Source organism: Tachysurus fulvidraco, chromosome 1 (genome assembly GCF_022655615.1).
Source record: "Tachysurus fulvidraco isolate hzauxx_2018 chromosome 1, HZAU_PFXX_2.0, whole genome shotgun sequence".
Taxonomy (NCBI): Eukaryota; Metazoa; Chordata; class Actinopteri; order Siluriformes; family Bagridae; genus Tachysurus; species Tachysurus fulvidraco.
This window is the reverse complement of record NC_062518.1, coordinates 14,204,681-14,229,335: the sequence shown is the minus strand read 5'-3', so window position 1 is coordinate 14,229,335 and position 24,655 is coordinate 14,204,681. Positions and strand designations below refer to the sequence as shown.

At 38.7% G+C, this 24,655-nt stretch overlaps 1 protein-coding gene across 1 annotated transcript in view; it reads left to right on the top strand.

The window, feature by feature from the left end:
* The first annotated feature begins 1,584 nt into the window (after positions 1-1,584).
* Positions 1,585-24,655, top strand: part of tmem163b (transmembrane protein 163b) — a 41,369-nt gene continuing 18,298 nt past the window's right edge. The window contains exons 1-4 of the mRNA XM_027168608.2: positions 1,585-2,122; positions 5,463-5,582; positions 22,969-23,012; positions 23,120-23,211. Of these exons, the coding sequence (XP_027024409.1) occupies positions 1,930-2,122; positions 5,463-5,582; positions 22,969-23,012; positions 23,120-23,211 (449 nt within the window). The 5' untranslated portion in view covers positions 1,585-1,929. The remainder of the gene's footprint in view (positions 2,123-5,462; positions 5,583-22,968; positions 23,013-23,119; positions 23,212-24,655) is intronic.

The following is a 24,655-nucleotide window of genomic DNA, read 5'->3' as shown; positions in this document are numbered from 1 at the left end:
ACACACACACACACACACACACACACACACACACACACACACACAGCAACCTCGAGTGACAGAAAGTGTTGTAAAACCTCACAAAATATTTTTTTTGTGAACACACTGTATTTACACTTAACACATAATATGTATTTAATTATTTATACCTATTAATCCAGTATTTCTCTTTAAGGTGATTTGACACATGTTATAAGGATAATGCTGCTGAGCCAGATGGTACTGTTTAGTCAACCTGAAGTTGCAATTTTAGCTTAGTGACACAAGATGGAAGCACAGTGACAGTTTTTTTGGTTGATCTGTTTTATTAACACAGCTTTGTTAACATTCCCTAAGGGTCTGATCCCTGGAAACCCCCTTGTCTGGGACATTTTTGTTTGTTTATTGCTAAATGCTAAATCAACCAGGACCAGTTTTGGGAACCTGGGTTGCAAACCTGTGCTGTGGTTGGAAATCTGTGTCCAGGAAAAGGTTTGGGAACCTGTGCTGGGATTGGGGACCTGTGCTGGGGTTGGGAACCTGTAGCATAATGATTTAAACTTGAAGTACATGGGGTGTCTGCAGTACAGTAGAAATCTTCTTGGTAAGGTCTTCTTCTACTGACTACAGTAATGTTAACTCACCCCTTAAAACTCTCACCTTACTAACTTTATTTAGTAACTGAAAAGGAACTGAAACACATAGCAAACACAGGGGTCAATGTTTGGACATGGTGAGGGAATCTTACAATGATGCATTAAAAGGCAGTTGATGTGAAGTTAGTAAGACCATGTAAGTAGTGTTGACATTAGTTAAACAGAAGTGTGTGCAAGACAAGCATACACCTGTTTACTAGCTGGAAGAGAAAAGTGAACATTAATCAGCTTACATGACATATACGAAGGTTGGCTACGTAAAAAAAGGAAAGTTTACTAAAGGATATGATGAAAAGAAGAAGTAAAGAAAAGAACACAGTTTGTCAAAGTTTGTCACCAAGTCTGTCTAAATCTATACTGTAGCTTTTATTGTTCAGTCACCTCCTTTGGAACCTGCAGACATGTTGACCCGACTCCAAGGCGTTATCTAATGAACTTAAATTAAAATTGAGTGAAGTGCTGATAGCCCTTAAGATGTTGATGGTGATTCTGGAAATATCATTTTATTTCCTTTCAAAAATAGTAAGAAATTTTAGGACAAAAAAAAATCTCACACACCTTTAATTCTGTTGCCCAAAATCAAAATTCAGTTCATGTCAATTCATTCATTCATCCAACTACTGAAATGTTTACAATTATTTGTTTGTTTGTTCATTTAGTTGTTCATTTGTTCAATCATTTGTTCATTCTAACAGTCATTTATAGACCACATTGCTAGATCTGGTGTTTTTGCAGACATTGGCATCCATCCATCCATACATCCATCCATCCATGTTTCCATTCTAGATGCAAAGTTTCCTTACTTTCATTCATCCAACCATCATCTAATCCATCCATCCATCCATCCATCCATCCATGCACAGTACATCATGTTATAGCTCATATACTATAACATATATCTCCCTTTTCTAAGCAAGCGTAATAAAGTGCATCAGTGGATCAGCGCGTGCAGACCTGACCGGGTCCTGCAGTTGAAACGAAGCAGTTTCTGCGTTAGAGCAGTGCACAGTACGCATGAGCTCTAGCTGAAGAAGGATGCGGGTTTGCGCGCGCTCTGATCCATACATATTTTGGAGTCAGGTTCTTAATTAGAGCGCGCTTGCCGCATCTTATAGGGGTAGCGTGAGCGTGTGAGTCTAGTGAAAGTGTGTGTGTGTGTGTCCTGGGAGAGAGTGGCTCTGGGCTGAAGGTGCGCCTGAGCCTCCTGTCTCGTCTCCCTTCCGTCGCCTCTCGTGCAGGGGCCACGTTCCTAACGTGCCGAAAGGCTTAAAGCGCGCACATCACGCAGACGGCCATGGCGGAGGATCCGCAGCACGGGGACACCCACCATCACCCGGAGTGTGTAAGCGGACAGAGGGACGCTGATAAAGAGCCAGACAAAGAGGGAGAAAGGGAAGGAAAGAGAGAAGGAGAGAAAGAGGGAGAGGGATCCGGTGAGACTTTCACCATGGAGCAGGAGATGAAGATCAGCGACGTGGAAGATAAAGGTACGGGCAGATAAAACACTTTATGCGCGCGCGGGCACACACACACACACACACACACACACACACACACACACACACACACACACACACACACACACACACACACACACACACACACACACACACACACACAGCTGTCATCGTGTAGTGTATGTGCAGATGTTGATGCATTACTGATACTTGCTTATGTTCTTTGGCTACTTGGATATTTGTACTGGTCCAAATAAAGTAGACTTTGTGTGTGTGTGTGTGTGTGTGTGTGTGTGTGTGTGTGTGTGTGTGTGTGTGTTGACACAAGCTGGACACTTTCACCAACTCTGCATCACAAATAGTAGAACAGTGATGTATACATATAGTCAATCTAATAATTGTTATATGTTATACTATGCAATCCTATGTGAACATACTATGCTCTAATATATAAGATGATATTTACTGTATAGATACAATACTGTTATACTCTAATAGGCAGTTTTTATGTTTTATATATATATACTATTATACTTTTCCATATAAAAACTTAAAAACTATATAGGCCTGTTTCATATGATGCTATACTGCAATATATGTATTAGTACGTGCATACAATAGTATATGATATAGTGTAGTAAACAGTTGTTCTGTACCATACTATGCTATGCTATTCTAAACTATACTATGCTAGTGTCATGCAGTATAAAATACTGTTGAAGAAATTCATGATTTTCTTTCTTTCTTGCGTAGACAGTAAAGTAGCTATAAAATATATAATCAGCACATGAAATGAAAACCTGACCTACTTCTTTGAAGATGAATAAAAAAATAACAAAAGAGAGAATGTGATCAGATCAGAAAAAGGCCAAAATAGGTATGTAAAAATATGCAGGTATGTTATGTGTAATAATGACAGAAAATTAAGCACGTTGAGTATCAATGGAGTTCAGAGTGACAAGAGAGTCTTATGGAGTCTTATCCATGTTGAGGAGTCAGATGGCCTGAGGGAAGAACCAGCCATCAGCTATCAGACTATGAAAGTGCTTCCCTGATTACAGCAGGCTGAACAGATAGTTACCAAGATGGATGGAAATATACTTACACGGTACTCTACTAGATTAACCGAAAACATATACTATCATAAACAATAAAATATGATGTTATACTGGATTTCGAATAAACTTCTATATTATATGCTATGTGTGTGCAGTTATGAATGCAAAAGGTGAGCACAAATACACACCAGTGGGATCAACATCTTTTGTATAGAATAGCATAGCCTAATGTAATGCTGTGCAGTATAGTTTGATTTGTTTATAGTATAGTAGAGTAGAGTAGAGTGTAGTGAGGTACAGTTCACTATAGCTTAATATAGTACAGTATATTATAAGTGTAGTTTAGTATAGGTATAGTGTTTTACAATGTAGTATAGTTTAATATAGTATAGTATAGTATAGTATACCTTTATGGCATTTGGCAGACGTTCTTTTCCAGAACGACATAGGAGTGGCAGCATGGTGGCCCCGGGATTTGAACTCTCGAACTCTCTTAGGATCAGTAGTCAGGAGTGTGAGCCTAGTGGTTAAGGTGTTAGGCTACCAATCGGAAGGTTGTGAGTTTGATCCCAGGTCCACCAGGCTGCCACTGTTGGGCCCCTGAGCAAGGTCTTTAACCCTCAATTGCGCAGTTGAATAAAAAAAATTAGATAATGTAAGTTGCTCAGGATAAGGGCATCTGCTAAATGCTGGAAATGTAAATGAAATGTAGTCCAACACCTAAACTACTAGTATTGTTTAATGTAGTACAGTGTAGTTTCATATAGTATAGTATAAGTGTAGTGAAGCACATTGTATTTTAAATAGTATTACTACAGTTTAATTTTATTTAGCATAGTATGTGTAGTGTTGTACAGTAGAGGGCTGCATTGGGATTGGGCGCCTTACCCGCGGGACCCAACGCAAATCTCGCGGAGCGGGCGTATTCACCTTTGCCCCGGGCGGGAGTGGGCGGTCAGAAAATTTAGCGGGAGATCCGTGGGACCCGGTGGGATTTGGCGTGTAGCCTAATAATAAGAATGGAGTCAACAGATGACGTTGAGAAGAAGATTAGTATTAGCATTAGTATTAATTTATCTTATTTAAATGCAATCATGTTTAATTCAGTTATTCTGGACATTAGCCTGAACTAATAATTAGTCTGATCATTTGTATACAATCAAAATTTTCACAAGCTCTCAAGAAAAAATCCGCAGGAGTGGGCGGGATGGACACAAACATTGTGGGTGCGGGCAGGAGTGGAACACGTAGCTTGCGGGCGCGGGCGGCCCTGGTCAGAAATTCAGCGTGAGCGGGTGGGTAAGGGTTTATAAAAACAGTCCCATGCAAGGCTCTATTGTACAGCATAGTACAATGCAGAACAGTTTAGTATTGTGTAGTATAGTATAAGTGTAGTGTATTACAGTGCAGTATAGTTTACTATAGTGTAGTGTAGTATAAGTGTAGTGTATTACAGTGCAGTATAGTTTAATATAGTGTAGTACAGTATAAGTGTAGTGTATTACAGTGAAGTATAGTTTAATATAGCATAGTGTAGTATAAGTGTAGTGTATTACAGTGCAGTATAGTTTACTATAGTGTAGTGTAGTATAAGTGTAGTGTATTACAGTGCAGTATAGTTTAATATAGTGTAGTACAGTATAAGTGTAGTGTATTACAGTGCAGTATAGTTTAATATAGTGTAGTACAGTATAAGTGTAGTGTATTACAGTGCAGTATAGTTTAATATAGTGTAGTACAGTATAAGTGTAGTGTATTACAGTGCAGTATAGTTTAATATAGTGTAGTACAGTATAAGTGTAGTGTATTACAGTGCAGTATAGTTTAATATAGTGTAGTGTAGTATAAGTGTAGTGTATTACAGTGCAGTATAGTTTAATATAGCATAGTGTAGTATAAGTGTAGTGTATTACAGTGCAGTATAGTTTAATATAGTGTAGTACAGTATAAGTGTAGTGTATTACAGTGCAGTATAGTTTAATATAGCATAGTGTAGTATAAGTGTAGTGTATTACAGTGCAGTATAGTTTAATATAGTGTAGTACAGTATAAGTGTAGTGTATTACAGTGCAGTATAGTTTAATATAGCATAGTGTAGTATAAGTGTAGTGTATTACAGTGCAGTATAGTTTAATATAGCATAGTGTAGTATAAGTGTAGTGTATATTATAGATAAATATATTTTATTAATACAATATTTGTTTACTATATTTTATACACCATTTAAATATGTTATCTATGCTAAAAGATACTTTGGTCAGTAATTACTTCCTCCAGACACTCCTTTGTGATTGATTGGATTTGATTGACAGATCTTCTTGAAAGCAGTCTGCGTCTGAAACCCCATGAGGCACAAAGTTATCGGAAGAAGGCGTTGTGGGTATCATGGGTGTCCATCGTGGTGACGCTGATCCTTGCCATCGCAGCTTTTAGTAAGTAGTAATTGCTTCTTTACCAATGTCCACAGAGTGAGTGTACAGAGTGAGTGTGTGTTCATCTGTTTTAGTTGGTTTTGTGTGGTTAACCAATCAAAAAGAGAAATAAATATGAGGAACATTTACATTTTCTTAAGATCAGATTGACAAGAGCAGGTACAGGATCAGTGCTTTTTAATGGAGAACTATATTCACTTAGTATGTTATCAAATACCTGTGGAGGTTTTACATGCATTTGCTATATTATTTGACATCAAGGTTCTAAATCGGTTTTATTTTCCCAGGTTTGTAGGTGCTAGTCAAAAATCTGAAAACCATTAAACAATATTTTTTTTTAACTTCCGCCAGTTGGCCAGAAACAGTGCAGCTCCTAGAACACAGTGGTAATTATTATCTTCGACAAACAAACACCTAATATTGACTCAATTTCTGTGTGCTTCTTAAATTGCAGCCAGATTCATCAATATTTATACATTGACAAAGTTATTGTTAGTTTAGCAGTCTACTGCAATATATTGGATTTGAGATGAAATAATGAATAATGGAAGAAACCTTGAGAGGAACCAGACTCTTCTGGGTGAAACTGGATCGGACGATTATGAGTCATCATGCATACAGTAGCTGTATAATACAATTGTTTCATGGCCAGGTGTGTTATTCTCTCATTATTATATTTACAATTAACAAGATAAAAGGTCTTGAGTTACTTTAAGTTGAATGGAGGATGACAGAAGAATTTCCGTGCTGAAGAAAAATCCCTTTATCTATAACATCTTATGGCATGGACATGTGGGCTGCCTTGTTTATTAACTGTGTGCATAGTTTTGTCAGTGAACCGTGCAGACGCATCTTTCAATGCACTGAATGGAAATGAGCAAGTTTTCTTTATGTATCAGGATGTACATCTATTTCCACACACTCCTGACCATTCGAGGTTCTACCTAGTTGTAGAAAAGGGTAATAGCAGATAAATTGACAGCTAGCCGTACGACGTACTCTCTTTTATACCCACGTAACTGAGAGAGAATAGACGGCATGTAAAAAAAAAAGGAAACATTTAAACTTTTATTCAAATTACCCACACTGCAATATTTGACATTTCCAAAACCGAAAAAATAAAAAAAATTATATTATAATCAATATATTTATGTTTTTATTAGTTAAACTACTTTGTCTGTTTGAAACAAGCATGCTGAATGAAGCAGGGAAGTGACTTGAGGGCGTTTCTTTGTGCAAATGAACATGACCGTGAACATACTCACACTATGCCTAAGTGCAGAACAATCAAAATAGTCAACAAACTAGTTATTGCGGGTCAAGTACACGCAACCCTGGTACAGTTTACCTAGCCAGAGTACACGATTAGCAAGTGTGGGGATTTCTCAGTGCCTACGTGTGATAATTACCTATCTTTAAGTCAAATTTAGTACTTGTTTTTGGCACAATTTAATTACGAGACCCAGTTTCATTTTGTTATATTTTTTGATGATATGACTGTTTAAGGGGGGCACGGAGGCTTAGTTGTTAGCACGTTTGCCTCACACCTCCAGGTTTTGGGGTTCGATTCCCACCTCCGCCTTGTGTGTGTGGAGTTTGCATGTTCTCCCCGTGCCTCGGGGGTTTCCTCCGGGTACTCCGGTTTCCTCCCCCGGTCCAAAGTCATGCATGGTAGGTTGATTGGCATCTCTGGAAAATTGTCCGTAGTGTGTGACTTTTGTAGTGTGTGTCCGTAGTCTATGACTTCAGGCAGTAATTGACTGCAAATGATTTCCAACTAGTTAACAACCATACCTGTTTAATTTATGATTGTTTTTCTGTCCCTTGGTCTCTCTTGGTGCTGTAATTCCTACAGCGTTCACACAATTTGGATGTTAATGCCTTCCAATTAATATTTATTATTGAACACCAGCTCCAGTATTTTTGATACACAGCTAAAACCTCAATAACTCTGAATATTTATGGACCGTGTTATAGAAATGTGTTTTTTTAATCTGTAAGTGTAAAGTTGATCAGATATACACCACTTTGGATAACTTTATCTTCTCTGGGATTATTCTCTTCATGTTCTTGATAAATGACTGGGAAGAAATTTTGTTATCTCACTTGACTTCGAATAAAATGTAAGTCATCTGAAACATGATGCTGAGATGATCATAGCGAATATAAAGGGGTCCTCAGGATAAAATTCTTTATTCCTTCCATTGTTAGATTTAACGGCTTACTGTCTGTGTCTGCGAGAGCAAGAGATGATTACCTTGAGTTGTGTTCCCCTGTGAGCCCCATGACTCATCTCTTGTCTGTCTCTCTCCTTCTTTCTCTTGCCCTGGGATTTTGAGAGTTCTGTTGCCGAGCTTGGAAAAACGCTGTCACGTAGCAACACAAGATAAGGATGATGGATGCTTCATATGGCGTACAACATTGTATCATGGCCTCGAAAGCAATGAAACAGAATGTACACTAAAGGTTTATAAGGAACATCTTATTTACAGCAAGAAGTCTGAGAGATATCACAATACCTTTGTATCCTGTGTGTTGATTTGTGATTCCTTCTCACGGATACTTGCTTATTTATTTTAATAGTTTTTAAGTGAGCCTTCCAAGATCAATCAGGTGTGTTTGGGGTTTACATACAGATGTTGAGAAGCTTGGAATGTTTGCGTCAGCAGTTTCCGAGGCCCTATAAAGGCCTAATATAAAGAGAACAGTATGTCTCTGGAGTGCAGAGTCAGCAAAAGACTCAATGTGTTAGGCTTTATGACTCTCTATTGGAAACTGGACTAACTGGTGCCCATGAATAAATACAAATAAATTTCACGAAGGATTTTATTCAAATTCAAATTTATATGTATAGCGTTTTTAACATTGGACATTGTCTCAAAGCAGCTCCGAGGAACATAAACATAAAACAAAAGGTTAATATGAAGATTAATATAATACAAAAATTCAAGATTATTATTAGACATATATTTAAATGTATTTGTATTTATCCTCAATGAGCAAGCCTGAAATGACTCAGGTGATTGTGGTGAGCAAAAACTCCCTTGGATAATAAAGGAAGAAACCTTGAGAGGAACCAGACTCAAAAGTGGAACCTCATCCTCATTTGGGTGACACTTGAGGTGTGAAAATATACAGTCTGTCAGTCTGTCCTCAAAGACCACATGAAGTTTTATCTCACCCGTCTTCTGTTAAGGTTATCATATTCAAGGTCACATGGAACCTGGAGTCTATCCCAAGGGACTTGGGGCACAATGAAGGGGGGGCAAACCCTGGACAAAGTGCCAAACAATCACACCCAGACTCAAACACTATGGACAATTAAGAGATGTCTATCAGCACAGTTAAATACTTAAACCTAGCATGCATCAGCAACTCTAGCAAGCTAAACCAACATGCATTTGTATGGTAATATGTTTCTCATAATATTACTATATTTTAACATTATCACCTAATAAAAAAATATACAAAACATCTGGCTTCGATTGTGAGAGACGTGCTGGACTGAGATGAGATCTGGATAGAGATCCCACCACACACACCAAAAAGTCTTTTTTTCATGTTCATCCCACATTCATTTTGACACTGCTCAATATATTTACAGCTAGTCAAGGTCACAGTGCTTTATATTAGGCGACTAGTTTTGAGTCTAGCTAAATTGACAAATAAACGATTGTGGGCATGTACAGATGAAAATATTCACTATGCAGTATTGATTTTTCCCCAATCAATATCACCTTCACGATAAACAATTTAATCATACAGAACTGCTAGTCTACAAAAAAAAAGACAAGCTTTTCAGCTATTGAAGGTTTTTCATTGGAAATAATTCAGCGGCACGTATACAGTGGTTAGAGCTTCTGAGACTGGAGGTGGCCTTGGGACTAATTATGAATGATGCAGCAGAGTTCAGATTGAAGTACTGTCCAATTCATACACAGTGCAGATCATTTCCGCCTCTGGGTTTCTCCACAGTCATTTTCAGTGTTTTCAATAGCACAGTGGAAAAATTCATATTTATTACATTATTTTATACATATTGCATTACACTTTGCTAGGGCCTGTAAAGAGCGATGTGTCTCACCAGGCTGTTTTAGCCACCTTCGAAACCTATTATTCTTCCTTTACATATAGACTTACAGTAGGCGTGTCATCTACAAACATAATTTTGGATCTCTTCCTACTCCCGTGCTGATTCAGCAGCCCGGCTATGTATACCGTAAGACTCTAATTTAGACTTTAAAGCTTCAATAGATCCGTCCTTCTTGCTAAACTGTCCCTAAAACAAATACTGATGTTGGGTCTGAGGCGATGAGTTAAAGGTGGGGTCTTCGTTGTTTGAGAAATGCTTCAGAAAACCGCGTTGGGCCGCCAAACAAAACAAAAAATAAAACTAACGTGTATCCAATAAGCAGAAAGGGGCGTGTCTTGTCAATATGGGCGGAGAGAGTGTCCAGTGCGTGTGTGTGACATTAGCAGAAAGAGGTTTTAACATTGACACGGTAATGTGATCAAAACAAAGAAAGAAAGTGAAGAAAGGCTTACGATAAGGCAAGATGTAGGACTAACAGAATCCCACTTTCTATCAATTAAAGTTCAGAATATTAAATCAATCAATACACTTACTTACGTTACTGCAAATCTTTTTGCCTGAAACATTTGCACACACCAAGTTTTCTGTTTCCATGTTATCGGCAGCAACGTTACGACATCTGCCTCTAACATTAGCTCTGCCTCGGGTTCTGGGTGTTGACCATCTCCTTCCGTGTGAAACGGAGCTAAACCTTTCACGGTACAACACACAGTACTACAAAAACACATTTGTATTACCATAGTATTACTCATTGAGTTCATTTATTGGTAAAAATATACCCTCGGTTAGGTGCCCCAACAGGTTCCGCCATAATACTTGTCTGGGTTATACTTGGGTTATACCTGTCTGGTGTATGTTTGGGGTGGGACCCATTTGGGTTAGGGGCGTGTTTGTTTTGGTGATTTCAAACGTCAACATTGGCTTTCAAACAACGGAGACCCCACCTTTAAATGAAATTATAGTACCGTATATTCACCCTGGAAAACTGAAAAGCTACAGTCAAGGTCCTAGGTGCATTTGAATAGCTAGCCAACACACACACTCACACACGCACAAACATTATCACTATAGTAGAATGTTGTAATGAGCTTATTATTTCTACTTATCTATTCATCTCTTCCTGTATTTCACATACATACTGCAATCTGTACATACTTACACAGACATACAGGACATGCCCACGATTACACACACACACACACACACACACACACACACACACACACACACACACACACACACACACACACACACACAAGGCTTCAACGTGATATTTCATAGTTGATGTACATCCTGTTAGATACTTGGCATCTATCCCAAACACATACGCCAGAATCCTCTCATTACCGCCACGCTGTTGCATAATCGTGATCGCCCTGTTGTTTGCAAACCGGCTGACTTCGTTCATGGCACAAAATCCATGTAAAAAGTGACATAATGGTCCATCAATACAAAAAGCTTTGTGATATATATATGTGGTGCAAGGTAAAGTGGTGTAAAGTGATTTTAGACACATTTATTTTAAGGAAGCAAAGACAGGCGAAGAAATCAGGAGTGTGATTGAATTGATGTCTTTTTGTCAGGCAGATCTGGTCCTATCTTCATGGTTCATCACACCTCTGCTGCTTTGACTGTGGTTATTTCCACATGCAAAGCACCAGGATGGATCAGAGGGAGCCACAAAAAGACACGTGTTCGACTCTAGATCCATGATCCGTGTTGTACAGAAGAGTCAATGCCACAAATTTCATAACTAGCTACTGTACTTTTATACTCATAAATCAACATATAACACAAATATGACTATCTGGCTATCTCAGAGACAGCGTTGATCAAGCATTAGTGTTATTACAGCGGAGACTAAAACTAAAACAAACTTACTGTATATCACTGCAAAGTCACAAAGATATTTTAAAAAAAAACTACGTTTAAAACTACACAGATTGCAATTTCTGAGATACTGTTTATTGTGTTTTTGGCAATTAAAAAGTTTAAAAAGAGCTTGGAAAGTATTCATACCCCTTCACTTTTTGGATATTTTATTGTGTTATCGATTCACTTATAGCGTTATAGATTCCCAGGGGCACAGTGATCTCTAAATTTCCTAGAGTTTAAAGTTTGGGGAAACTCAGCAACCAGGTTAGAAAGGGTTTAGTCATGGAGATGACCGTTGACCCAACCCAGTGGGCACTGTAACAGAGGTTTAATCCTCCACAGAGATGGAAGAAACCACCAGAAAGTCAAACATCTCAGAAATACTTCATTAATAAGGGTTTTATGGTACATATTTTATGGTTACGATAGGTACGGCTTATCAACTGGTAATACCGTTGCTACTGTGAAGCATGGTGGTGGCAGCATCGCACTATAACAGAGACTAGTCAGAATTACTGGAAGGTTGAAGGAGTGTACATACAGGTAGATCCTTACAGGAAACCTGCCACAGAGTACACATGATCTGAAGCATACATAGAAGTCACCTGAGGGTTATTCAAATGAGCGATGTGAAGATCTTCTTCCTACTGTCTGACTGATGTCTTGAGGATTTCTAAGGAACAATATGTATATACAGTACAGACCAAAAGTTTGGACACACCTTCTCATTCAAAGAGTTTTCTTTATTTTCATGACTATGAAAATTGTAGATTCACACTGAAGGCATCAAATCTATAAATTAACACATGTGGAATTATATACGTACATAACAAAAAAGTGTGAAACAACTGAAAATATGTCATATTCTAGGTTCTTCAAAGTAGCCACTTTTTGCTTTGATTACTGCTTTGCACACTCTTGGCATTCTCTTGATGAGCTTCAAGAGGTCGTCACCTGAAATGGTCTTCCAACAGTCTTGAAGGAGTTCCCAGAGATGCTTAGCACTTGTTGGCCCTTTTGCCTTCACTCTGCGGTCCAGCTCACCCCAAACCATCTCGATTGGGTTCTCAGTGACTGTGGAGGCCAGGTCATCTGGCGCAGCACCCCATCACTCTCCTTCATGGTCAAATAGCCCTTACACAGCCTGGAGGTGTGTTTGGGGTCATTGTCCTGTTGAAAAGGTGGTGTGTCCAAACTTTTGGAAGGTGTGTCCAAACTTTTGTATATATTTATATATTTATATATATTTGCCTGGGTTACTGAGTGCTGAATAAAGGGTCTGAAGACTTATCTAAAATTCAGCTTTTATATGAAATACACTTTTTTAAAATTCTCAAAACATGTTTTTGTGATGTTGGTATGGATTATTGTGTGTGGAGTAAAAAGTGAAAATGAACTGATTACATTATTATCATAATCTATAACACACACACACACACACACACACACACACACAAAAAAAAATAGTCAGATAACTTTCTGAAACCTGTGGATTTCAATGATGAATTTAGGAAAATGCTCTGATTCAGACATTTTTTTTACTGATCAGTCTATCAATTATTTTGTTTAATCAGTTCATCCTTTTGTGTCGATCCCTTTTTTCTGGATACATGACAAGGACACTAAGCCATGACCATATGCACTTTAGGAAATCTCCATGGTTCTGTTGTTTGATTGGTGGTGATGTTGTTCATGTTATCATTCACAAAGGTACCTGAAATAAAGCACAATAATAAATCAGCAAAAAACATTGGAATGGAGCATTTCAGTTGAAGGATGGGGAGAAATCAGCCTGGGTTTTGTTCTCTGACGTATTATGTCTCTGATCTGAAGCTCTACATTAAATTGCCTTTTCAAAACATAGCAGTTGGCTGCCAGGAGTGCACTCAGTAACTCTTGATCGATAGTGTAAAGTGCACTCGGAGTGTGCAATTACAGAGTCGAGTGGGGCGGGAATGGGGGGGGTGGGAAGGGTTTTTTTGGGGGGGGATAATCAGTTTAGCATATGAAAGGCAAACACTTGATCCTAGATGATTACTCTGGAGCACCGCGACACATACAAAAGGCTAAACTAGCATTCAGCAGCTGATGAGACGTCTAATACTCCAATGCATGTTGTGTTTGGTATTTGCAATATCTGTGAGAAGGAAACTATATATGAGAGAGAGAGAGAGAGAGAATATCTGTGATTCATTTCTGAACAGTGAAAAAAGATCTCATTCTTCAGTGAGAGCCTTGATAGTGTTCTCAAATTGCTTTGTGTGTGTGTGTGTGTGTGTGTGTGTGTGTGTCTGTGTGTGAGTGTGTCTGTGTGTGGTGGAGGAGTTGTGTAAATGTATGCCAGACTGATGCCCCCAGACACCTCATGGCTTCCGAAAGAGCCAATTAACACTCTCAGTGACGGCAATTCTGTTCTGCGTGCACACACACACACACACAGACACACACATAGACACACGCATAGACACATAGACACGCACATAGACACACACACACTTGTACACACTTGTACATTAAATGAAAAAATCAACATAATGTGACTTCATGTTGAAGTCAGGACAGCTTTAGCGTGCCTCTGCATAGTTTCTACAAGTCTTTGGAGCTCTAAATGGATGCGGGATAAACACTGTCCTTCCAAACATCACTCCACAGGGACAGGGTCGTCCTGGAAGAGACCACAGTTTCCATCAGGATCAGGTTTCATCACAGGACAATGGTGATCCTTTCCAAGAACTTTGTATTGATTTGTACTGTATTTCATATAACTCAACCCAATTTCACTTCACTTATCACCCATCTCAAGTCTCCAATTTATATTATGAATCAGTTAACTTGTTTATTTCAGATACTGAGCCCTTTCAAGTCTTTACTCTATCATTAGGATATTGCAGATTGTCCAAGCTGCCAAATTTAGCCGTGGACCATTAGTGTACAATTGCTTTGTGATGTAGCAGGTGTGTCTTGGAGGAAACTTCGATGCAACTCTTAACCTACCCCAGCTGTGAATATGAGGAGAGCTAAGCTAGTGTCACGATGTGACATGGTGAGACAAAGGCAAGTGAGGATCCAAATGCAGTTTACTATTTTAATGAACAAAAACGGAAACAGGCAGGCAACACAGGTCAGAACACAGGTCAGAACACAGGTCAGAACACAGGTCAGAACACAGGTCAGAACACAGGTCAGAACACAGGTCAGAACACAGGTCAGAACACAGGTCAGAACACAGGTCAGAACACAGGTCAGAACACAGGTCAGAACACAGGTCAGAACAGACAAGAGACAACACCAAACACCAACAACAGACTCACAACAGGGAAATGAACAAACAGTGTATATATAGTAAACAGGGACCAATCACAAAGCAGAGACAATCAGAGACAAAGACAAAACACCTGGGGAAGAGATGGAATGCAATTAGTGTCCATGGTAAGGAATGAGTGGGCGGAGCAAACAATTAACATCAGGGAGAGACGGCAGACAGAAACAAGGGGAAACACAGACAGACACGTTACAGCTAGTGAGTGCTAACGGTAAACAACCAAATTTGTGAGACAATTGGGAAAAACAAACAAAGCAGTCGAAACCACACAGCAATAATTAACGAACGAATACAGAAAGCAAACTAACTAGTCTCCTGGTGGTCCAGCTGTCATTTCCGCGGCCTGGGTTTGATTACTAGGCCAGCTACAGAAGCGCTAACTCCCAAGCCTTAATAAAATGGGAGGGTGCATCAGGAAGGGCATCCGGAGTAAAACCTGCACCAAATCAAATTTGCATACTCGAACATGGAGCAACAACACAGAAAACTTATAAAATAGTGAGAAACACACACGATTGATACAATACGATGGACTTTCAAGCTAAAAGAACTTTAAAACCCCACAACAATGACAAATAAATAAATGCCAGAATTAAATTTCCTCTTTGAATATAATATTGACTCTTTCATACAAATACTCCCATTTGCTTGGTTCTCTCTCTCTCTCTCTCTCTCTCTCTCTCTCTCACACTCACACACACACACACACACACAAATTGGCTGCTTTTCTAATTTAGTTTGCTTTTTTTTATATCTAGAATGGTGCATGTAGTGTGCTTTCCAAATAAATGTGAATTATAAAAAATATGACTCTAAAAGACTCTAAAAGATGTTAATATGACTCTAAAAGATAAAAGTAAGCGAATTTCATACCAACATGTAATAGACAGACAATGTACAAAAGATCAACCAATGGGGGAAACAGAAGAAGAAGAAATGTACAATTTATGGTACACATTTCTAGTTTAAAGCTGATGTATTGAGGGCTGATAAGCTGATGCAAATCTCTTTGCTTTGAGATACTAAAAATGTTTTTTTCCCCCCACAAAACTGATTAAAGTTAATACAATTTTACACTAAGAATCTTTAACTATACACATATATTATAGTTTGTGTGAAACAGATGAGTTTTGTGCGTCTGTGAGAATCACAAACTGCCATTTGCCAACCTCAAATGTAAATATCACAGCAGTGGATAGGAGTGTGTGTGTGTGTGTGTGTGTGTGTGTGTGTGTGTGTGTGTGTGTGTGTGTGTGTGTGTGTGTGTGTGATAGAGAGAGAGAGAGAGAGAGAGAGAGAGAGAGAGAGAGAGAGAGAGCTCTCTTATATTAATGCATTCAGCACTACCAAGCTTTCAAAGCCAGCGCTAACCCCCAGGGCCCTGAGTCTAAAAATAAGAGACAGAGGGATGGAAGACAGAAAGAAAAATGAGGGGAGGAGGTAGAGAGAGAGAGAGGTACAGAGAGAGAGAGAGAGAGAGAGAGAGAGAGAGAGAGAGAGAGAGAGGTGTGGTTATATGCTACCCTTTATACCCTTTACAGTCAACACAGAAGGTGCAAAGACACTGGACAGCTGGACAAGGACCCCCGAGACGTAATTAAATGCACTAGGTCCTTCATTAAGAAATCATATAAATTAGACATATTTTCTTTTTAACAGAGATTTATTTCTTAATTTCTTACTATTAAGACCAAAGGTACCACTTTGTACCGTTTTGTCTTTGTTTCCCCCTTTCCACTGCAGTTACCATGGCGACCTAGGCCATTTTATTTTGTATTTTGTTCTAGCCCCGCGTCTACCTCCGTCCTGTCATTTGCTTGTTAACCGATTGTGTTCACCTATTTTGTGTTATGATCTAATTTAAAAAAAAATCTATTTACACCAATCATGTCATTGTGTGTTGCGTTTCCTGGTTGTTTTTCTTTTTTCTTTTTCACCTGTGTGTTTATCTTGATTATGACCCTCACCATGGACTTTAATGACTATTGTTAGCTTTGCCCTAATTATGTTTATACACTCCAGTTCTTCCTCTAACTGCAAATGAACAGTTGGTCTGAGGATTAGACTGTTACACTCTGGTCTATATTCTATTCTTTGGCACATAACAAACACAACTAGGAATGAACCGCAGGCTTATTTTCATGAAACACTGCAGGGTCCATTCATTGATTTACAAAATTTGGTGAAATGGCCTTGATGAGGAATCCCACTTTGACATACAAGGTCACCCTGGAGTTATCTGGCCACCTGTAGTTCTCCCACTCTTTCTGCTCATGGGTGTTAAAAGGCAGTTATCAGAGATAGGACAGCTGGTGCCGAGTGTATTCACATGGGTGTATTTCAGTTTGGTTGAAAGTTGCCCCCATCCAAGTCTAGATGTAGTATCACCAATAGATGTAGGGAGACAATCAGATCCACCACAAAGGAAAAGACAACAGCAATTTGGAGTGTTTGTTTCCGGTGCTAGCCGTAAATCAGCTGATACCACACACTACACAATCGGGCCACTGCCTTTTTACAATTGTTCAGAGGAGACCATTTTTTTGCTCATTACTTAGGCAAGAGTTGAACCTGGTAGTCCAACTGCAAGGTCATTACCAGCCTGGAAGAATCTCACAGATGTGGGTAGAATCTCGCAGCATGGTTCTGTTAACCAAGAACTCTGTGTATAATTAAACAATTGGGGAGGGGAGGGGGCAAGTGGGCGTATAGTGGTTAAGACTTGGACTACTGTTCAGAAGGGGTCGTAAGTTTAAATCCCTCCTTTGGGCCCCCCGAGCAAGACCAATGCTCAATGGCTCAGTTGTATAAATATGTAAAAATCTCATTTGCCCTGGATAAGGACTTCTGCTAAATAATGTAAATAAAAATAATGCAAACGTATACCAGGGTTCTGTTACATGGATGAACAATTCCAGGCCAGGATGGCAGGGGATGTGGACTGTTCTGTTGTGAGAGGCTTTTTCTGCCTTTTTCAATCTGGCCTCTGACCTCTGACCTCTGGATGTGTCATTGTTTGTTCACTAAGATCACACCATCTGCACAGATTTTATGAATTGCACTGCTGTCACTCGTTTGACTGATTAAACGATTGACATGAATAAGCTATAAGTAATTAAGTGCTCGGGAAGTGTGGTTCCTCCTTATTTAGAGGCAGCAGAGAACTTACCGATAAGGTTCCAATGATACAGTAGGTGACGTGTAAAAACACCTGCCTTAAACCAAAGATACGACCTACCTAAAGAAAGAACATCTTTAAGAACACAGCAAAGAAGAACGACAGCGAGAACGCCTCGACCTCTATGTGCCATAATGAGATGGAAATGCATTCATCTGTGGTGTACATCGCAAGAAAACAGACTAATTTCACTAGTTTTCTGGAAGGCTATGTGGGTATGTACAGTACACAGACACAGATACACACACAAAATCATGTATTAAAAAATCCTTGTACTATTTCTATCTAAAACCTGAAAACAAACCTCTAACCTGGAAGTGACAGGACAGGTTGGGAATTAATTCCAATTAAATGTGCCGGCAAATGAAAAGCTAATTGAGCTGGTTTCAGCACTGCCTCGGGCTAGACTAACTCTCCTGCAATACAAGAGATGGATAATAGAGTTAATACCCTGCATTGTAAGTCAACATGACAATCCATTTAATTACAACGCACTGTAATTTGGATTATGCAGTAAATGAAGTGCTGTGATTACATGCTGTCGTACTGTACCAACCTTCAAGTGCGTTTCGTTTCACAGGCAGTCATCATCTTCTTTGAGGTCTGAAAAAAAAAGAACAGAGCCCCAATTGCTGTAAAAAAAATAATAATAAAAATAAATAAATAAATAAATAAATAAATGACAAAACCAAAACTATTTGTAGTTTTAGCAAAGCTTAATCCTTGTATGCTTGTCCTACACATGTTAGTGTTGTCTCTGTTCTTAAACAATCATTTTAAACTTGTCATTGGGCTTATAAATGGATTCAGGTTTACTGAAAGCAGTCAAACAGTAAAATGTGGCATAAAAGGGTTTGGTTTTGTACTAGCAGTGAGGGTTAAGGGCCTTGATCAAGGGCCCAACAGTGGTGAGCCTTGTACTCTGATCCTCTATTCAACAACCCAGAGCCTTAGCCACTTGAGCCACCACTTCCCCAGTAACCATGGCCAGTGGTGGACCCTGCTTAAAAGTCTTACTAGTGCTTGCCATTACTCCTATACACTTGTATATCACTTATTTACTGTATAATATCGGTTGAGTCCAGTTCATATCAGGGTTTCTTCCTCTCCATTGCTATTATTGTCTGACATTAAAACCACCTGCCTAATTTTTGTGCAGGTCCCCTTTGTATAGGCGAGGGATACAGCTTGCAGTACGTGCAGTAAGCTCTGAAGCTCTGTGTCTTCTGACACCTTTCTGTCAGAACCAGCATTCACTTTTTCTGCAACTTGCACTATAGTAGCTCTTTTGTGGGATCGGGCCGGATGAGCTTGCCTTCACTTCCCACACACATCAGTGAGTCTTGGGTCACCATGACCTTTTTGCTGGTTCACCAGTTGTCCTTTCTTGGAGCACTTTTGGTAGATACAAACCACTGCATCCAAGGAACATGCCACAAAACCTTGTTTGGAGATGCTCTGACCCAGTGGTCTAGCTATCACAATTAGTTCACTCTCAAAATCACTCGCACGTGACTGTTCATCTTGTCAGGTGACACTGTAATGAGACAATTGTCAAAATGCTATACAAATGTAAAAAATAATAATAATAATAAAAATAATTAACTAATCTAGATCTAAACTGAGGCATCCATAGATTCTTAATACCTATGAATTAGCAAAAGACAATTTGTATGGAAAATGAATACTTTTATCTTGTAAGAAATGTTCGTAGCTCTTATACATGTCATCTAATTTTTCATGTTATGAATTCAGATTCTCTTGGCTTTGTATTTTTGAGCCATCGACTCTTTGCAAAAGGATAAGAGCATCTGTTAAATAATGAAATGTAAGTGGTATGCAAGTCACCATAGAGTATTATATTTTGTTTGTCTTTTTTCTGTCCCCCAATTATACACTCTTTGTGCTATCCATCTCCCTTTATCCTAATATGGGAAGCACAAGAATCTATCCATGGTGTGCCATTATACATTTTCAGATGTGTCATAACTCAGACCACAGACTCAAAGCTATCGGAGAGCACAGTCAGCTCTGCTGAATTCTACTAAATTTTGCTGACTGCATTGGAAAGATTAGCCACACAATGATGGTACTGTACAGTATATCTCTGTAATATGCCACATTAGATTAGATTTGAAGCTCTCGTTACTAAGACTGAGATGGAAAATTAAAATAAAGCAGCACAATAAGAATAAAAAATAAAATTAAAAAACAGGATTAGACTAGAGGCTGGATGGAATTGAGATTTGAGTTTTGGGATTTATAATCCATTCAGTATTACTGTACCTAGACATGAATTGCAAAATTTGGAATATAATTTAGTTCAGTCCCACAGTTGATGCTTTCAATATATAAAGAATATTCATCCATCATGGGCTTGAATAATTTGCTCTCTCTCTCTCTCTCTCTCTCTCTCTCTCTCTCTCTCTATATATATATATATATATATATATATATATATATATATATATATATATATATATATGTACTGTATGTAACTGTAGATGGTTTCTAATAGGAGAGCAGAAGCACTGCAAAGATTCAAAGTGCAGACCTTTGTGTCATTATGGACTGCTGACTGAGCTCTGTTTTGTACATTCATGTGTGCGTGTGTGTGTGTGTGTGTGTGTGTGTGTGTGTGTGTGACCATAAAGTTCAAGTTACTGTACAAGAACAGCGGATATGAATTTAATTTCTCCAGCCTTTATATAATCCTAAATAAGTCAGTAGGTCTGTGTTTAGAAGCAAAATCGTCAATTCTTTTTATTTCTTATTTGTAAAAATAACCTAGAGGATATACAGAAAATGCGATGGAAAAAGCCACGGCTTTAGCAAAAGTACTGTATATATGTTATTGTAGATCCCGGGGGCATGGAGTTTCATAAACAAGGGTAGGAATTTGTTTAAGGACTAAGAAAAAACTTTTAGAGACCTAATCTAGTAAATAAAGAGACCTTCAAGATTCTGTACTGCAAGTATTAACTGCAGCTATATGACCTTTTGATAAGATGTGTGTATGTGGTTTGCACACTAGGGGTTGTACCTGGGTGGTGAAGAAAACAGCAAGACAGATGGTAAATGAAGAACGCTAAATGTACTTTGATGACTAGATGCAACCAATTCCACAGTCAACTGCACATTGCATAAAACTGTTTTATTTATTTTTTAAATTTTCCTTATCTTTGATCAAAAATTATCACTTTCATTTCATTTATTTCAATGAACTCATTTAAGGATAAAGTGGAGAGGTGTGTCCAGGACTGTTACATAAATCTTGCTTCCACTTTATCCCGAACCCCGGCTGTCCACTATAGATAATAACATTTCAAATTTACACTCTGGTGTGGGGGATTCTATCATTACAAGCAGTTTTAGAGCCACATGTTACAAGTCACTATCCAGTCCTACTCAGCTAGTCACAGAACATGACCAAACCAGACTCATGTACAGATGCTTCTCAGACTGATTATGACCCTAGAAAAATCTCCATCTGTCCAAACCTGCTTATTGACCTATAAGAGTGGGGTTATTGATGGACATGAGCTTCCATGCGGTGTACTACAAGGTCCAGAAAAAACATTTAAATTGAGCCACCATATTGTTGAGACAAGTGCATTCACTCATAGCTTGATTAAAAACTGAAAATCTGTAATAAAATAATAGCTATTTATTTTAGTCATTCCTAAACACAGCATTAGGGTTTGGGGGTTTGATTCCAACCTCCATTGTACAGAGAGTTTCCATGTTCATCAGGGTTTTCTCTGGTTTTCTTCCCCAGCCCAAAGACATGTTTTAACTCTGACTCTAGGAAAATCTCCATCAAAACAAACCTGCTTATTTACTTATAATGGACATCTTTTCATGGACATGAGCTTCCATACTGTGCAGCATCAGGTCCAGAATCAAACATTTAAGCTGAGCTAGTTCTGGAATTCCTGGTTCATCCATAGCATTGAAGGTGGTGGCATACTTGAGGAAATGCTAAGAGATACGGATGCTAGATTTGGTGTTTGGTCTGAGAAGTGAGGTGATACTGGGTTCAGAGCAGTGTTAATGACTGAATGCATAAAGCCATATAAAACACCAACACGAACTTCTCAAACCTAAGGTTCTTCCCATCCTGGAGTCCTTAATAGAGTCCGGAACCTGGATATTAAAACAAGACTATTCTATTCAGCCAGATCTAGACTGTACAAGCAATTCTAGAAGGGATGTTCGCTCCAGAATGTCAGAGCATTTCTGATATGTTTCCCTTAGAAAAATATCCAACAGTTTCCTGTCCACTTTCTTTAAAATGGATTTCCAAGTAGAGCCCCAGTGGAGAACTGGTAACTAACTACTGTATAGATATGTCTAAATGTCTTGAACATAAAATAATTGAGAGTTTCTCCAATGGAAATACTAATCCTCTTTAGCTCTGTAAGGTTTCTTAGCTTTATAGACTGTACCGACTTGGGAATCATTCTGTTGGAGAAACAAAGGTTTGACACTGAACCTTTACTGAAACCCAGTATTAGCTTGACGTATGTTATGGGCACATGGTGGCTTATTTGTTAGCACGTTTGTCCCCGTACCTCCAGAGACTGGGGTTCAATTCACACCTCCTGTGTGCATAGTTTTGGCATGTTCATCAAGAGCTTACCTCTGGGTATTCTGTTTTCCTTCCCCAACCCCAAGGCATGCATCTTTAAATTTTCCCTGTGTTTGGTTGGTACCCTGTCCTGGGTGTCCCCTGCCTTGTCCCCTGGGCTAGACTCCCTGTGACCATTATTCAAAAAATGTTAGTCAGTATTGCTAGATATAAACTGATCATATCTCATGTCTTTAATCGTTGGGTTCAGTTCAGATTTTTCAGCCATTTTAATGGTATGAATTTAATGGTTTGATTCTTATGTGAAAATTTTGTTATCTTTTCCAGCTGTTTCTGCCATGAGAAGCAGCGCCTCTGCATTTGGCTTTGCTGTGAGTACACATTAACCAAACACCCCCACCCCCCACTCCAATCATATCAACGATACGTTTTCACCCGTGGTTTGGACTGATCGATAGTTTTGTGTGTTGCATTTCAGTTTGACGCCGCACTAGACGTACTGAGCTCCATCATTGTGCTGTGGCGCTACAGCAATGCGGCAGCCGTGCACTCTGCCCACAGAGAGTACATGTGAGTACTGAGACCATAATGGTGCTTAAAAGTGTTTGACGTGGATTTCGTCTAGTCAGAGCAGAGAATTCAGGGCAGATTTGGTTGCATTCAGGCACATAAGAGGCCAAAGCAGCTCAGCTATAAGCAGCCGCATTTACATATTTTAATAGCATTTGGAATATAGGCCAGATGAAACCATTTCTTGTATGTCATTTCAGTTTCAGTCTCATTATGAGTTATGATCATATTCAGGCAATCAGATTCAGATGAGTTAATCACCATCATTCCATAGTGTTATGTGGGCCAGGATTAGCCCATTACTCATGTTCAATATTTAATGAACGGCGCTTAAAGGGACATTCTAGTGTCTTTTATTTGAATCTGTAGTATAAGTCCACAATTACCACAAATAAGAGTTGACATAGAAACTAATTTTCCCACTTGCATGATCACACGAGTATGTGTAGACGTTAAATAATTATAATTAAAAATGAGAAAATATAAGCATCTCTAGATATTGGGAGTCGTGGCCTAATGGTTAGAGAGTCTGCCTTGTAACCCTAAGGTTGTGGGTTCGAATCTCGGGCCGGCCAAGACTGAGGTGCCCTTGAGCAAAATAGGAAATTAGCTATTGGTTAAAATTCTGGTGACAGGGAGGGGTATTTTCTTGACAAGGAGAAATGCTAATGCTAAAGCTATTTTTTGATAGGGATGAAGCTAAACAGCAGGCATATTTCTTCAAAAGGAAGAAATTTTAGTCACAAACAAATCATTATTTATTATTAGCATTGTTTCCATGCATATTTTTTTCTAATGCTTTTAATCCATTATTAGTTCTGACTGTTATGCCACGTTCACACATACAGAGACTCACAGGAACAAATTTGAAAACACACTGCTTCTCCTTCATATATATATCTTGTATGATATGATGCCGATATACACTGTTAAATTTTAGACACAACCAATAAACTGTCTCTCAAAAATGTTCATTTTAGCTGCCAGAAAATAAAGTGCTAATGATAAACCAGCTACTGATAAACATTATTACTATAGCAACCAGTAGTAGGAACGCCTCATGGTGACATAATAGTAAAGCGACTGGTGCTATGTGTAGAAAACGTTACCATGTCTGTAATTGAGCAAACGCTCTGGTATCAAGAAGCATTATTTACTGTGAGTGAAAAGGAAGTATGTCTACAATAAGTAATTAAAATGTTGCCTCAAGGTCAAACCTACTCGTGCATAGTTAATAAGTGTGTTCATTAAACAAAGTCCTTGAAAAAATACTGAATGTCTTATTCATCTCCATCACAATAAATGCGAATGATCCTCTGATTTTCTACTTTTTTTCCCTAAAAGTAGTGGAGAAGAGTCAGGTGGCTTGTGTCTCACAGGCGTTCAGGTTGAAATGTACCCCTTAGATACACACTCTGTCTGTGGTAGTCGATCCAGTGACTGT